Genomic DNA, 16149 nt, shown 5'->3' on the forward strand with positions numbered 1-16149 from the left:
GGAAAGAACAATGAAGAAAATAAAGAATGCATTCTGTAAAACCTCCTCTGAATAAACAGTCCAATAAAACAAGGGTCTATGATCAGATATTAATTTGTGTTCATGCACAATTCATTCCTGTGCAGAGAAATGGCAACATTAAGGAATAATCTAAATAATTATGGAGTCTTCCCACTGGTGATAAAGCTGAGTCACATTCGTCCCAGATAAGGCACAGTGCTGAGTCATGAAATAGCCATCTGCTCAGGTTCCCAAAGAAAAGGGATCCAGTCTTATGAGCCAGACCTCTAGAAGTTTTCACTGGGAACAGTGAAAAATCATCAAACACAGAGAAAATAAAATAAGATGCTTTTAAGGCAATACATAAAATATGCTCTCATAGCAGAAAAAGGAAGAAAGAGATAGGCAGGTTTCCAAAGCAGACAGGAAGGAAGTCCAGAAGAGAAGGGGGGAAAATAACAACACAGAAAAATGAAAGTACACCATGAGGCACAAGATAAGCCATGAAGACAGGATGGTTTTGAATAATCTCAATGCATCTTGATTTCAGAGCAAAGACTGCAGCTAGCATAGTGAGGAAACTGAAACCAGAGGCTGCACATGGTGTTTTATTGTTTTCATTTGGTTGTGTGTATTTCTTGCATTACTAGGTAAAGTTTCGTTATCCTGTGCTGAGCTCCTGTGTGTCCTGAGAAGAAGAACTGTGCCTAACACATACCCCTCGATGTAGAAGCCAGAAATGAGCAAATTGATACTTTTGGTTATGCAAAAGGGAGAAGTGTAAAAAATCTTGCAGAGGTCAGCGGGAAAGTTGTGGCTGTGCTTTGAGCCCCACAGCCATACTGCCAGGAAGGGTATCAGAAATGAGCTCCACCTCAGCAGTACGTGTGTGAAACGCCTCAAAAAAAAATGTTCTAGAAAATCTTCCAGTCCCAGCAAGCTGATAGCATGAAAACCTTCCTGTCTGATTAGCCTTACAGGAGGTCCGAGCACTCAGAGGTCAAGAAGATCATTATGTTAATGTGGGGTAATTGAATCAATAAATCTAGTATTTGGGACAAGCCTTTTCTCATTTCTGATCTGGGATAAAACTGAGGTAAGTGTGCTGGTAGGGAAATTTAAATAAATGTAAAATATTTCGCATTTTGTGTAATTTTCTTTTGCTGCAGTACTTTTTCTGCGTTTTCTTTTAAGGCAGTGGAGCATATCCTAAGACAATAATTATAGCTATGTCACCTTATCTACACAACATCACTAAATACTTTATTAAATGCTTTAATAACATAACTCTATGTGTTTGGAGTAATGGCATCATCTTGGATTTTTTTTTTGGCTATTTGTAGGAATCTTTAAATTGCTTGGACTATGGTGGAAGCAATACTGATTGATCTGTTCAGCCTCCCAGCCGTCTTGCAGAACAACATCCAAGGACTGCTATGTAGGACGCTGGAAACTATTGAGAAGTGCTCTTCCATCCCTGCTCCATTCATTTATGTCATGTGCTGCCAGGTGCAGGGCAGTGAAGGGAAGGGTGAGCAAGATTCCTTGCTTCCAGCTCTGAGAGACTTCCAGAGTCTGCAGAAAAGACTTGAGGTGGTACGTGCTCTGACTACAGCCGCTGCGTTGTACACCATCAAACAAAGACTTGATGAAAAGGACATAAGCAGCATTAAAATTATTCTCCCTACCTTAAGGAAAGAATTAATGAAAGTATACATAGACCATCTCTTTACTCCAGTCTACCAGTTTGAATTTGAGGATTTACAGGTGGCATCAGATTGTAATAACCTACAGATAACTGAACCTCAGAGTGAAGAGCAAACACTTTCCACACAGGACGTGGCGCTCATCCAAAGTGAGATTCAGACGTACTTGGAAAGCCTGCCAAGTCTGAAGGGGGAGCTCACCATCCTCAAATCTTCCCTGATCCCAGGTAAAGTGGACAGCAGCTAATAGATTTTATGTAGACTGTTCGCAAGCATATTTCTTCAAGGGAATTTCAAAATGGGAAAGATTTGGAAATGTCTTTAGGCAGCAAATATCTCTATATAGTCCTGTAATAATGTCTGTAAGAGGGAAGGCGTCAAAGGAGATAGAGCAAAAGTCTGTTCCAGACCTGGGGCATGATCAGTGGAAAGAGAAGCCTACGTTTAGCATTATTACAGGCAGTAAAATCAGTTCCACTCTGTCTGGGGATTACACACTTTGGGAGTTACCATCATATTCTGGAAAGACAGGATGAGAGCTTGGCCCAGTCTTCAGCCTTATGTGCTCTTGGTTAATCAGACTCATGTCTCAGTGTCCCTGCCGTGGCATGACCCAGTTTATTGCTGTATGTCTCTCAATTAGTGTAATTATGGGGTCTTCTGATTCAGAGGGAAGCTGAGGGGTTTCCTACTGCAAAAATTTGGAACTGTTTTTCCCTAAAAACAGGTCTGAAATGACCAGAACCTGAAAGGCACGCTAGTTACTTAAAGCCGGCTGCCTTCATTGTCCTTCAAGTTTTTATCTGTGACTTTTGATCACACTCCATAAAAGACATTCTGAATCTCAACTCTGATTATGTCACGGAGCATGTCAGCTACTAAGATAGCAAAAAGCAGTTCTAAGAGTCTCTTTGTTCAGCTTTGCCATGCAGAACCCTCCCCCTACCAAAAAACAAACAAACAAACAAACCCACAGAGATTCTATTTGGTGCACGGGACCACAATAAAGTCTCTACACTGTAAACACAGAAGATTTTTCAAAAACACTAGTTCTTGATCCTCTCAGTGTACTTCAAACAGATGTTTGAGATTGTGTGAAGTCTTGAGAACTAATATTTAATTTGCCACAAAAGCTTGGGAGATGCCACCTTGGAATGTTGCTTTAGAAATAGATTCTCCTTGTCCTCTGTGAGTTGCCTCTTCTCCAGGATTTGCACTACAACTCTATGAAAAGCCAGGCAATAACTGCCAGAACTCCATCTCACTCATACCCCTCTATCTAGACTGTAGAGGATTGTGATTATGAGCAAGAAGGAAACTTAAAATCCTTCAATTTAAATGTCAGAGTTAAATAGGAGGTAAAGCAGCACTCAACTGGTTTGACCAATTCCAATTATCTTCAGTATAAAGCCACATAATATTTGGACTTTTCTTTTGTTAAAAGCAATTGTTTGTTGTCTTTTTGCCTTGTCAGATGATATCTTCCTCCATGGATTCACCACAAGGACAGGTGGGATCTCCTACATACCAGCTCTAAGCTCCTGCAATCTCTTCAGCAGTTCTAAGAGGAGGGACCCACAAGTTGTTGTTAAAGAAAATCTCCGCAGGCTGGCTAATGCTGCAGGATTTAACCCAGAGACTTTTCACAGAGTCAAGGTACCTTATCAAACACTAGATTTACATAAACTGATCAAATCTTCCTTCGTGCATCACTGGCTAAAACTGTAGGCATTATTCTTATCTTTCTCAGCAAGAACTTGTGAAAGGCAGGCCAATTAGAACATTTACTCTGGCAGTTTATCTGTGGGAACAGCCATCCCAGCTATCAGCCATTTGGTGCAATATGGAGAAGCAGCACTGTTTCTTCCAAGTATATTCTAACATTTGACTTACCACAGGGTAGAACAGTCAGATAAATGATCAGCGCAGATTCTCTTAAAAGGAAACAAACAACACTTCTTTGGTGTCTTTCTACAGATATATCTGCATGTCATTTAAAAAAGGGAATGCCTGATTTCCATGCAGAGCAGTTGGTGCAGAATAGAGTGTTTTATGGAAAAAAAATTACATTAGTCAGAATGTTTTTTACTGTCTCATCACTGTGCGCATTCTGTTTTTGTTTTGACAGACTGATCACGCTAATGCTGTGTGTGTTATGGGAAAGACAGAGCCTGACAGCTATGATGGAATAGTTACGGATCAGAAAGGTGTTACAATAGCAGCTCCAGGAGCCGATTGCATACCTGTACTGTTTGCTGATCCTGTCAGAAAAGTCTGCGGTGCTGCTCATTCTGGTAGGAATTTTAAGTCACAGAAATAAAAATAACTAGAAGACCCCTGTTAAGGGACAAAGAATTAAAAATTAGCAACTGAAGGTGCAACTAGCCTTGGGAATAATTTGTTTCCCAAGCTATGAAATTGTTTGATTTTATAGCTATAATAATAATAATTTATGTCTTTATACATTTATTTTTCTGAGCTGGTAGCCAAAACCAAATAAATCCTTTCTTTGCCCCATCAAACTTCATATGTAAAAAATGTCCTTAAAACCAGAGCCCTCCCCCCAAATCATTTTGAATCAGAAGAAATATTTGGTTGACCCAAACAATGAAAAAACAACTGAATTAGGGATGGTTAGGTTAGGACAACCTGGGGAAATACTTGACTTCAGATTATGCCCAAGCTGTTAGGCTAGAATGTGTATACCATAGTGAAATTTTAGTTTTGGGGCTGTTTTATTAAAAGAAAAAAGATGTATTTATGAGGTCAGAGGGAATGTATGGCTTTGATGCTAGTATACACCTTCATATACACACTTTTATATTTGTGAATTTTCATAAGGGGATAAAAACTTTTAATTTTTCTTCAGTAAAGTTGTTTTCTCTCTAGGTTTCTCTAACCTAGTATACTTAGGTTAGAGAAATTAAACGGAACAAGAATTCTACCATGGCTGTCCTGGAGGGAGGGGAATGTTGTGGTTTTTAATGGGGAGAAGGGATGGAAATAATTCTATCCACTCTTGAAAGTTTTAAGGGTTTGAAGTTTTACACTGTTTTGCATTAAACCTCATAGCTGTCAAATATTTCATTCTGTAGTTGCGCCTTTCCTTGCTGCCTCTTCATTTATCTCATCCTGCCTTCCCTGACTCACCACGCTGTTCCTCCAGCCCACACTGCTGCCTTCTCTAAGCATACCTCCAATCTCCAGTCTGAACTCCCACATTCCATCTCCCAAGTTATGGCCCTCATTCCCACATCACATTCCTTCCAAGGTTCTCAGTTATCTTATAGTTTTTCTTGCCTAAATCCTTTTCTTCCTGGCCAGCCCTGCTTAAATCATGTTTAACTTGAACACGTGTTGCTCTGCATACAAATCCAGACAATTAGGTATAAGGTCAAGTCAGTCTTTGGATGTTGAAAAACATAATAAAAGTTATTAGGATATCCTATCCATCAGAATGAGACACTCCCTGTGCAATGCAAAGACCTCCTAGGACTCAAAATGAGACATAAGAACTCAAAGCTCAACTTTCTTCTACTTGTTCTGAACGGTGACAAAGTGTGAAGTCTAAAGCTAGAGACTTAAGCCTCCTTTTTTTTGTATAATAACAGTAAAAATATTTTTACGATGTTATAAAAATGTGTTTTTCACTGTAACATATTTCTATTATGATGTATTCTCACTGAAGTGTTCCAGGATCAGATGAGCTGTAATATATGTTCTAGCTGCCAAAAATGGGACACATGAAAGAAGGAATTCAGGAATCCTAATCCAAACTCTCCTCTCTACAACTACAAAATGATGACAGCATAATCATATCACATTATCCTATCATATCACTATATAAAATCATGACAGTTGTTGATGTGTTATTTTTTAATATAGAGAATTGCCGTATCTATTAATTTATACTCTGAATAATAACATGCTTTTAGTTATTACAAAATTCAAGAGAAAACTTACACATTTTTTTCAACCTCTTACTTCTCACAGGATGGAAAGGCACGTTGTTAGGAGTTTCTATGGCCACAGTAAATGCAATGGTATCTGAATATGGCTGTAACATGAAAGACATCCTTGTGGTCCTGGGCCCTTCTGTAGGGCCTTGCTGCTATAAACTACCTCACGAATCAGCTAAAGAGTTTCACAGAATTGATCCAAAGTGTGTGAGACACTTTGACTCTGCAACTCCCTACATTGATATTAGAAGAGCCACAAGGTAAGTCTACTGAGCACGTTTCCATGACATACACTGTTTTTGTGTTGCACTAGAGATGACAGCAAAAGAACTTGTAGTGTTAATTCCACATTAATTATCAAAATAGAGTATTACCCAGCAGTACTATGGTGAGGGTCCTCACCATCTTAAAGTGCTCTCTAAGTAATGTGCAGAGCTGGGTTTCAGATATTATTTTTATTATTATACTGGCTTCTGAAATATAAAAAAATGCTCAAATTATGTATTTTAATGGTTGCAGAAAAGCAATTTTTAAATCTAATATTGGGGGAAAAAAAAAAGTCCCAACTACAATATTGGCACTTGACCAACCTTCAATTGGTACTTGAGGTGCTGTCTGAACGATAGGAATGTAAAGATGTACAATTCCTGTTTTCTGTTTGTCTTTCTTAAAGGATTCTTCTTGAGAGTGGTGGGATTCTTCCTGAGAACATCCAAGATGATTCTGTCACAGACCAGAACCAAAATATCACATTCTGTACTGCATGCCACCCTGATAAATTTTATTCTCACTTTCGTGATGGTACTAACTTTGGCACACAGATTGGCTTCATATCAATCAAAGACTGAGATAGTATTTCTTACCCTGGAGTAGTATTTAGACAACAAGTCTGGTGTGTTGACTGTTATCCTGCTCTCCTGGTAGATTTTTTTCGTTGTTTCTTTCATGGACTTGTGATGGAAAGAGTAAACAGGCCTTAAGATTCTTCTGCTTCTTCCATTCCCTGTCATTTTGAAGCAAGAAGAGATGTCTAAGATATGGATCCAATAATTCTTGTGTGAGCCACGTTCCAAAGGAAAAAAGGACAGCTCCCAACAGTAACAGTAAAACACACACACACACAAAAAGCAAGCAAACAAACAAAAACCAACAACAACAAAACCAAAGCCTTCATTATCTTCTGGATGAGTCTTCTGAATGAAGTTAAGGCTGACACTACTGCTAAAGGAAAGGAAACCTGTCTTTTTAAGAGGTTGGGTACGCCCATCAGTATATGTTTCAGCTGAAGGTTAGCCTTAAAAAATGATGTGCCTCAGATTGTTTTTGTTTAGATTAGCTTGAAAAAGAGCATCAAAGCACTTACAAAAATAACTTGAAAGTGAGAAGCAAGCAAGGTCCTTTGGGGCAGACATTGTAAACATTTGAATGTTAACTTAAGCATTTTTTGATTGTAAAAAAAAAAATAAAACTAAGACTCAATATAATTTGGTTTGTATGGTCATGTTTCCCTAGGATTTTTTCTCTGTCATTTGTGCTGTACTAATGTCCATTGAGACAGTTTCCACAGTGCTCAGTTATTTAATAAGTACTTGAAAAGGAGAGTGAATTTATCCTCAGTTAATGTTACTGACCAATTGCTGACATGTTTGTATTGCTAGTAAATTCAAAGTGTGCACTGTTTTCTTATTGCCACAGATATTTGCCTCTAGATGTTGTGCTAGATGTTGCAAGGCCAGGGTGGATGGGTCTCTGACTGACCTGATGCAGCAGAAGGTGTCCCTACCCATGGCAGGGGAGCTGGGAGTAGATGGTCTTTAACCACGGTCTTTAACCCTTCCAACCCAAACATTTATGAGATTCTCTGGTTCTGTCATTCTGTATGATAGTTGTTGACACACAGACAGTCAGACCTTCCTAATTGATAAGTCCTTTGTTTTCAAGCCTGATAGCGTGCAGGCTGTAGCTTGCACAGTTCCCAAGCACGAGTCCTGGAAGAACTGACTGCAGACGTTATTTTCTATTTTGATTTAAACGGGCTTTACCGATTCTAAGCTGTTTTTGTCCACTAGAGGTCAGTGCTGGCTCACGGTGCTCATCCACCTCTGGCTGCACTGTGTATCCGGGTTTTCAAACAACGCTGCAAAGCACTGTGCAGCACAGCACTTCTGCCAAGTTAGTCTGCTACCTGTGCTTGAAAAGTAATCGACGTTTCATTCTGTTGGGTTGTTATTCAGAGGCGACCAAACTAAAACTTTCCAAGTCCTCCAGGAGAACAGACTTTTTAAAAACCTTCCTTTTACCTGTGAATGGTATTTGTCAGAGAAGACCCTGGTTCGACTGTTACCCCAGACTGTAACCACCTACCAAAACTATTTCTTCTAACTTTCCTACTTCTTCTTTAGAAATGTTATTCCTCTTCTGCTGTAGTCCCACAGTCCTTCAGAAAAACAATTCTTACACTTTCAGTTACCTTTTTAAAACCTCACCGTTGCTTTCATCACTCTTGGGGTCAGCACTGCGGTGATGTGGTGATTAAACCCATGGCTGGGCTCAGACTGAAGGTTCAATGTCCAACAGGGGAAATGCACTGCAACTTACTGCTGCCAAGCATGTCCCTTCACGGTAGCTTAGGGTGTGTATGTGTAATGTGTCTATATGCATGTGGATTAACAACTTATTCCAAATAGAGGATAATGTAATTATATGGGCACTGAAAGGCTTGCCTTGCTGGCTCAGAGAATAACAACTGACTTTCTCCTCTCAGTTCTGTCCCTTTGCCTGGTTTCTTCATGTGATCCGCCTTATGGTCACAGATTGACGTAGCTGTGGAGTGACTAAGGCATCTTCCCTTCTTCTGCTGCTGGCGTGGGGGCAGTAGCACCACGCAGCCTTCAGTCCCTGCACCAAAAGCTTTGACACAGCTTGTCGGTGCCCTTCGCTTAACCCTCTTCCCTGGTGGATTAAGAGCATGCCATCAAAAGCAGCTGAGTCGCTCGGCTTTGCAAGGTACTGCTTGACAGCTGAAGCATCACAGGTGCCCACGTGTCTGCTGACAGCCCAGCTCACCTCCGAGGTGGTTTTAGAATAATGCATTTTGCGTTGCAGCGAGTGAAAAGACCTTGCAGCCATGCTGTTTACCACAGTACAAATGCTCAAACTGTATAATAGTAAGTCACAGTAACCTGATACTGATAGTGAGACCTGGCTTGTTCCTACCTGCTCAGGAACGACAGCAGACTTTTTCTGTTTAGAAAAAGACCATTTACAGGTCATGGTAGGACGAGGCAAGCTGGAGAGTGTGTGGGAATGAGCAGAAACACCACAGGCACTACCTTTTAGAAGACAAATTGCTACCTCAATCATTGTTCATTAGTTCTTTTACACTGAATTACCTAGACTGTAAACCTGTCAAGACAAGAAGCAGGCTTTTGTATATGGGCTACTGAGGTGGAGAACTCCACGACCAATAAGAAAATAATAATATTGAGTTCCCATTTGGTTAGGCTCTATATCACACACAGAATCACAGAATTTCTAGGTTGGAAGAGACCTCAAGATCATCGAGTCCAACTTCTGACCTAACGCTAGCAGTCCCCACTAAACCATATCCCTAAGCTAGAGTTTCACAAGTCATTGCCAGAAAAACATTTTAGTTCTGGTATAAAAAAAATAAAGCTTAGAGGAAGGTCATGATAAAAAGGAGAAAAGGCTGTTTTGCATCTGTTTTGTGGAGATTTTATTTACTCATTTGTTATTGCTGCTGCTCACTAAAGGACCCGAGCAGATCAGCCCTGATTAACCACCTCTGGGGAAGCTCTTAAAATGCTTCATAAATTGTTCAGCTCTGCCTACCTAATGACCAGATCCCATTCATTAACCTCACCGGAGAATTTATTAGCTGCCTCTGTCCCATTATTAAGTTATTTAATAACATTATTAATTATGATTGTGGTTTGCCCTGAGGAGAGCACAAGTACGCAATCACACTGAATATTGGTTTTGATAGATATTATTGTGCAATTAACATTTGTTGCCATTGTCGATTCGGAATATGGGTCTCTTCAGTTGCATTTATATATCAAAATGAGGTGTATAAACTATGTTTGAGACAGGCTTTTAACTCTGTTCCATTACAACAGTGCAGCTCCACCGCAGCTCTGGTTCCAGTGCCTGGGGAAGCAGCATGCAACTTCAGAGGCTCAGATCTGTGCCTGAGATAATTCGCAAAATGCTTCCCCAAATGGCAGAATTTACTGCCACAGGTGTGACAAAGGCAAAAAATATCAAGGGAGTTAGATTAAAAATGGATGTAATAAATTTATAGAGGTTAGGTCCATCGGTGACAGCTTGTCTCTTCCTACTGATGCTCCATGGAGATGGGCTAGGGGGAAGGACAGCTGCTTGCTCTGGGTTCTGCATTTGATGGCTTTGCTTGTGAGCAGCAGCCAACTCCAAAGCCATGGGACTGGGCCTTCAGCAGAATATTTGGGCACATCTCAACTCAGAAAAAAATGAATCAAAAAAAGAAGAATATATGCAAAGTGCAAGCATTTAATTACAGGAAGGTTTATCCTTTCCCCAGCAATAACATAGTTTGCAAAGTCATCTTTTTTACCTTCCTCCTTGTTTTCCTCATGCTTACTTCTTGTCTATTGCTTTACACCCAGCACCACTCACAATTGCCCTGTGAGAGCTCTGGGTCTAGCCACAGCGTGCTGGAGGAAGCAGAATCCATGTTGTACAGAGCAGTACAATTGTCGCTTTCTTTCAGATGCATGTGCCTTTTTTTTTTCTTTTAACAGCAGTGTAAAACTTTTTTCCTCTGCACAGCATCTTTCTAACTCATTCCCATTTTCCATCTTTCCGCAAGATCTCCCAATTTCCAGCCTATGTGGTGAGGAAGTCAATATTCCTAGATTCTCTCTTTGCTGTCCTCGTTTCCACTGCATGCTCAATTTGCTGCCGGGCGATGCAAAGAGGGAGATGAGCTGCACTCATTTGTCCCGAGGCTCAGCGTGTGTGTGTGCGTGTGTGCAAGCTGATGTCATGCATGCCAGGCTTTTGTTCTCAGAGTACCAAAGTCCTCTCTGAACTCCAACCTCCTGTGTGATAATTTAACAGGACAGTGCAGTGACGGGAGCAGTAAATCCTATATGTGACGGAGGAAATAATGTATTGACCCGCTGAGGGATTTACATAGCTCCGCAGATGGACTGCAAGCTCAGCCTGTGAGCCTGACTTGTTCTACTCTCCGTTTCCAGCAGATACTAACCAGTTTTTCCAGATGAATGGTTGTTAGAAATGTATGTGAATTTGAGAACTGTCTTATTTGGGTATGCACTTGTGCCCAGGATGCTAGTAATCACCACCTAGTATCTCACCTTTTCATAAAACCAAGGGATTTTGCTGATCTGCTTGCTTTAAATACCCAGTCCTTGTGGCCATGCTGCTAAAAAGCATTATTATGTGTTTCCCAAAGGCACATGGAGAAAGAGGAAGTTAAATTATTTTTTTTTTTGTCATCCCTCTGATCTTTCATTAGTAAGTGTTTAATTTACAGTAGCATCTCATGTTGCAAATACTTTCCTGCGTCTCTTTGTCTGCGAGCTCTCGGGGGTCAAAGGAGGCCCGTGGAAGAATTTCAGCAGCGCCGTCCCTGGAGGACAGCGGGGCCGAGGTCCCTCTTCTCCCCTTCTGCAAATGTGACATCATGTCTCCAGGGCAACCTGGATTCTGACAGTCATGGGAGCAAGGACACAGCATGGATTTCCATTTGATTCCTGCAACAGCAAAGAGATCTGAGACAAAATCAATGTGCCACTAAACTATGAGAGTTCATTTTCCCAATTAATTTTATCTAAGGGATCATTTCCTCTGTTCTTGCGTAAATGTGTTTCACTACTACTAACTGTATTTGTTTTTCTGGTGTCACCTTTTCACCTAAACATCTGAGATTGGCTGTAACAGAAAAATTTGGGGGGTGCCTACCGTAGAACTGAACAAACATTTTATAAAGGCCGCAAAGAGCAATGTTTGCATTTCAACATGTGTAACTTCACTTTTTCTCATGTGATGTAATGTTTTGGACAGTGATTCATAGTTTTGGTCAGATGTTTCAGTTTAAAGTGATTTTATCAATGGCAGCTAAGGAAAGCCATACCTATCTGATGTAAGTATCTTGGCCTTTCTCTTTGAAGCACTGAGCTCTGTCCTAAAGGAATATCCAAGTGCATGTCACTGCTAAAGCAAAACGTATCTGTACTATTTTGGTTTCCTTTGTTTGAAAGCTGTGAGCTTGATTTTCCTGCACAAGAATGAATCACAGAAAAATCAGTTATAAAAATAAAATTGTGACAGGTGGCTCAGACCTCTTTAGTATGTCTTAATCAGCCCTTTTAATATGTGCTTCATAAAATTGGTATTTAAATAAGACAGGGTTATGCAGAGAATTTTATTCTGGATCTCTGCTTTCTGTTTTATATCATTGCCTTAAGAAAGCTTTCAGAACATGAAAGGTGAGCAGAGCGCAGAGTGAGTTAGAGAGGCTCCTCTAGGTATGTGGACATTTCCTGCCATATTTGATGCTTAGAGCTTCCTCAGTTCTCTTAATTAGACTTGATTAAGTTCTCCCATCACTGAAACATCCTGGCTCACGTACCCTTGTGCTAGCAACAGCTAGAACACAGACATAGGCTTGATAATGACATTTATGTTGCAGAATTTCTTCAGATTTTCATGATGACACCATAAACAACATTGTGATTAAAATGTTATGCCACAACTGTGAGATATTCCTGAAAAATCTCCTGGAAAGCCTGACATTTAGTTGAGATTTTAGGGACTATAATCAGTAGCAACTTTTGGTTCTTTGTGAGACTGTGAAAGCTAAGACAGCTTTGCACTCTCCTTATCTAGTACTTGTCTTCATCAGAGCAACATCCTTTGGGTTTTAGTGTCTTGTCCAGTGAACAATTATATTCTAAAAATAGGATTTGGATTTCTATAATTTCCCTTATGAATGGCTTCCTAAGAGAAGACTGACTGCATATACATGTACATAGGCCAGTAACTGCAAAATTTAGCTGAAGTCCTTTCATTAGTTAATATTAGTATTTAACATGAAAGCCTTCTAGGAAAAAATGCAGGCCCTACAAAATGGGAAGATCACACTGCTCTGGCTAAAATATTCTTGTAGGACAAAGGGTAAAGGTTGAAACAGAGCCGATGGCTAGTTTCATCATCTTCAGAATGACACATTTCCATCCGTCTTTCAGAACCGTTCTTCGTTTCCTGTTTTGAATATTAAGAGCAGGCTGAAATAAAACATTTAAAGCTGAAGATGTGCCATTGCAAATTAAAACAAATGTTGAGATCTCAGTTCATGCTGAACAGAGAGAGGCTGCTTTCAACAGAGCTTGCCTTACTATTTATGTGGATCTATGTGCATGAGCCAATCCTCTTATTTCTTCAGTAAACATTTCCTTCGTAGATTGCAGACTGTTATGTTCCCTTTGGTAAATGTTTAGCTATGATATTTAACTCCATTAGTCTTTCATAAGATGATCCTTCCAGCTCTTAATTCTCTAAATTCTGCCCTATTAATGTCAGCTCACTGATAATCAGTTTTCACTTGCATTTTCTTTTAGAAGGAGAATGACATTTGAACTTTGCCGAGGGACTAGGGTTTTTTTTGTTTTGTTTTGTTTTTTCTTTTCCTTTTTTTCTTTTCTCTTTTTCTTTTTGTTTTAGGCTTGCAAAGTTGTGCTTCTCAGTACAATAAAAGCCTGATGTAGCATTAATTAAGTAACCTTAGCCTCCCTTTATTCCTTTTTATTCAAAAAAGTCATAGCCTCTTGCACTTTAATTAGAATTTATTTTAGGCTTCCTTGCTATAACTCATAATCCGTCACATTGTTCCAGAAGTGATCTTCATGAAGGAGGCTCAACTCAGCAAGTGAAAAATAGTTGGTGTTTTTGAGGCTGACATAGGATTTATAGTAGGAGAACATTTTTAACTTTAGGAAAAACTTTTTTAAAACCTTATGTTGGAAAGCTGACACAAAGAAACTAAGAAATAATTTCCCAGTTTCTACAGTGGAAAAAAAAAAAATCTGAACAGAGTGTGAGTTAATACTCATCCCTTGAATTATATTTGTATCAGGACTGGATGCCTTTGTTTATCCTCAGCTAGCTGGATAAGGCTGGAAGAAAAGGGTGACATTCTGTGCCTGCTATTACAATTGATAGCAGAGAACAGGGACAGCATTCCTTTTAGCGAGTTAAAGAGTGCTCGAGCTAATGATGAACCCATTTCTTCCAAGCCAATATTTGAGATTGAGAAAACAGCCAGTCATTCCTTGGCTCTGCAGCAGTCTTGGAGGCTGTTATAAACAAACAGAAGCAGAGAACAAAAATCTGCCCTGGGACACAGCTAGCCTGAAACTGAGGTCCATGGTGCAACACTGTTGGACAGAAGAGGCAGAAAAAGACAGCATCATGACCACGAAGACATTTCTATGCCTGCACATTAGAGACATAGGGCAAGAAGAGTTCATCCATGTGGAAGCGTGCCCCCATCACCACCAGAGAGTAACGCTGCCAAGCTTCTTCCTATGCATAACTATTTGCCACAGTACTAAAGCTATCAAGGCATCTTTCTGTAGCCAGGATTTTTCCCCAAAACATGGCAAGGTTGGACTGTTCAGTGCCTATGGGCAGTCCCCATTCTCTTCTCTCTTCCCCCTAATTTAAACCTTACACAGGCATACCACGCACTCACAAGCTTCCAATGTATACAAGCAGGGGGAAGACCACAGCTAATTGTGAGAAGCAGAGAATAACCGCTGCATGTACTATCTGTGTGCAGGGCTCTGGGACCTTGCTAGATCCAGAATGATTGCAATGGTGGGCAGATCTGTCCTCACCCACTGCAGCTGTCTTTCTGGACTGAAGATATGAAAGAGAAGCTGCTTTTTGAAATTTCATTCAGCTTGGCTAACAGCCCAATTCTGCAGACTTGGAAGATTTTCTATCATAATATTTCTCTGAAGCTAGCTGTGAGAATAAATGGCGTGAGGTATGTTTGGCTCAAGAGCTGAGAGTTTAAGATTTTTGAAGAATCTTTTCTTGTTTGTCATGGAGCAAATCCCAAATTTCTTGCTTAGAAGTCCAGGCTCCCTGCTGCTATGGGGCCCCATCTGAACATCTTGACTAAAAGGGAGAAGTGCTCTCCTCTGTGAATACTTACTGTTAACATTTCTACTCTCAACTGAACTAATGTGTCTACGGCAGAAATCGGTTTACAGTGGACAGGGTAGAGCTAGGACCTGGTCAAAGGGGAGAAAGGTGCTAAATATAGTGCATTTATTCCTTAATTGCACGGTAGCCACCTAAGACTGTGGGCAAGGCTGCAGTGCTGAGAGGATGCAGAACATAAAGAGGAATGTATCAGTTCTCTCAGGTTCTGCTAGAAACCAGTAGGTCAAAGTAGATTGTTTTCATAATTCTTGCTGTATATTTTGTTCTAGTTTGATTAATGGAAAGTTACACAGCACCTTGACCTCTACTTCTTTTGGAGCAACAGAAATTGTGTCTTGTGTCTTCTGGGAACCTCTTGTCTGAACCTCTTTTGGGGAGAGGTTCAAATATTTTGATACTGCTGAATCTTCAAGATTCAGGGTGGTCAGTTGAATATATTCTTATCCCACTTCTCTCAAGAAAGCATGATAGAGAAACTTCTGACTTCTGTACATTTGCTGTGCTTTTATTCTTCTGTGTGGGCAGTGCTGCTAATAGAGGCAGTAATGCCATTAGCATAACTCAGAAGATAGGAAACTCTTTGGATACAGCAAAAAGATGTGAGGGATTCCTCTCGTATTCACTTCTAGATATGTAAGACTTACAGACCAAGACACCTGTAGGGTTGTGCCAAACTTCCAGGCCCATCCCAACATTTCAGAGCTCTAAGACACATTCCAGATGCTTTCAAAGCTCAAAGCTGAAAAAAGAGAGGGGGAAATTTCTAAGAGACACCCAAAATATGGAAATCCCATGTCTTTGCATAAGATGTGTTTGGCTGGCATTGCTGGTGAGTTTACAGTTGCATCTGCCATAGGGCACCCCAACAGTGCAACACCTGCAGTCAAAATAAAAACAAAACAAAACAAAAAAAAACACTAAAACCAACCGAACTAACAAAATAAAACCACCAACCTTTTGCAATGAGTTCTGGGACACAAAATTGGTTTGGGATCTGCAGTGCAAAAGCTTGTGAACCTCATATCTCTCAAAAGCCATACCTGTCTACCCCTGGACACTACAATGGTCTTTCGTGCTTTTAGACTGGCTCTGGCTGCTGTTAAAAGGCTCACTGTGTGAAGTACATGCTTTTTTTTAAGGAATAGGAATGTCAGGACACATTTTTGTTCTAGCAAAAAGCATGCTATAAAAATTTACTATCCAAGTAGTCAAAATTTCCAGCCACA

General features: G+C 40.2%; 1 protein-coding gene across 1 annotated transcript; it reads left to right on the forward strand.

Moving 5' to 3' along the window:
• The first annotated feature begins 1365 nt into the window (after window positions 1-1365).
• LACC1 (laccase domain containing 1) lies at window positions 1366-6769 on the forward strand. Its single transcript, XM_032203203.1, has 5 exons — window positions 1366-1933; window positions 3181-3362; window positions 3835-4000; window positions 5700-5925; window positions 6339-6769. The coding sequence occupies exons 1-5, from the start codon at window positions 1366-1368 to the stop codon at window positions 6511-6513; spliced, it is 1317 nt and encodes a 438-aa protein (XP_032059094.1). The 3' UTR covers window positions 6514-6769.
• Window positions 6770-16149: the final 9380 nt, after the last annotated feature.

This window comes from Aythya fuligula, chromosome 1 (assembly GCF_009819795.1).
Source record: "Aythya fuligula isolate bAytFul2 chromosome 1, bAytFul2.pri, whole genome shotgun sequence".
Lineage (NCBI taxonomy): Eukaryota > Metazoa > Chordata > Aves > Anseriformes > Anatidae > Aythya > Aythya fuligula.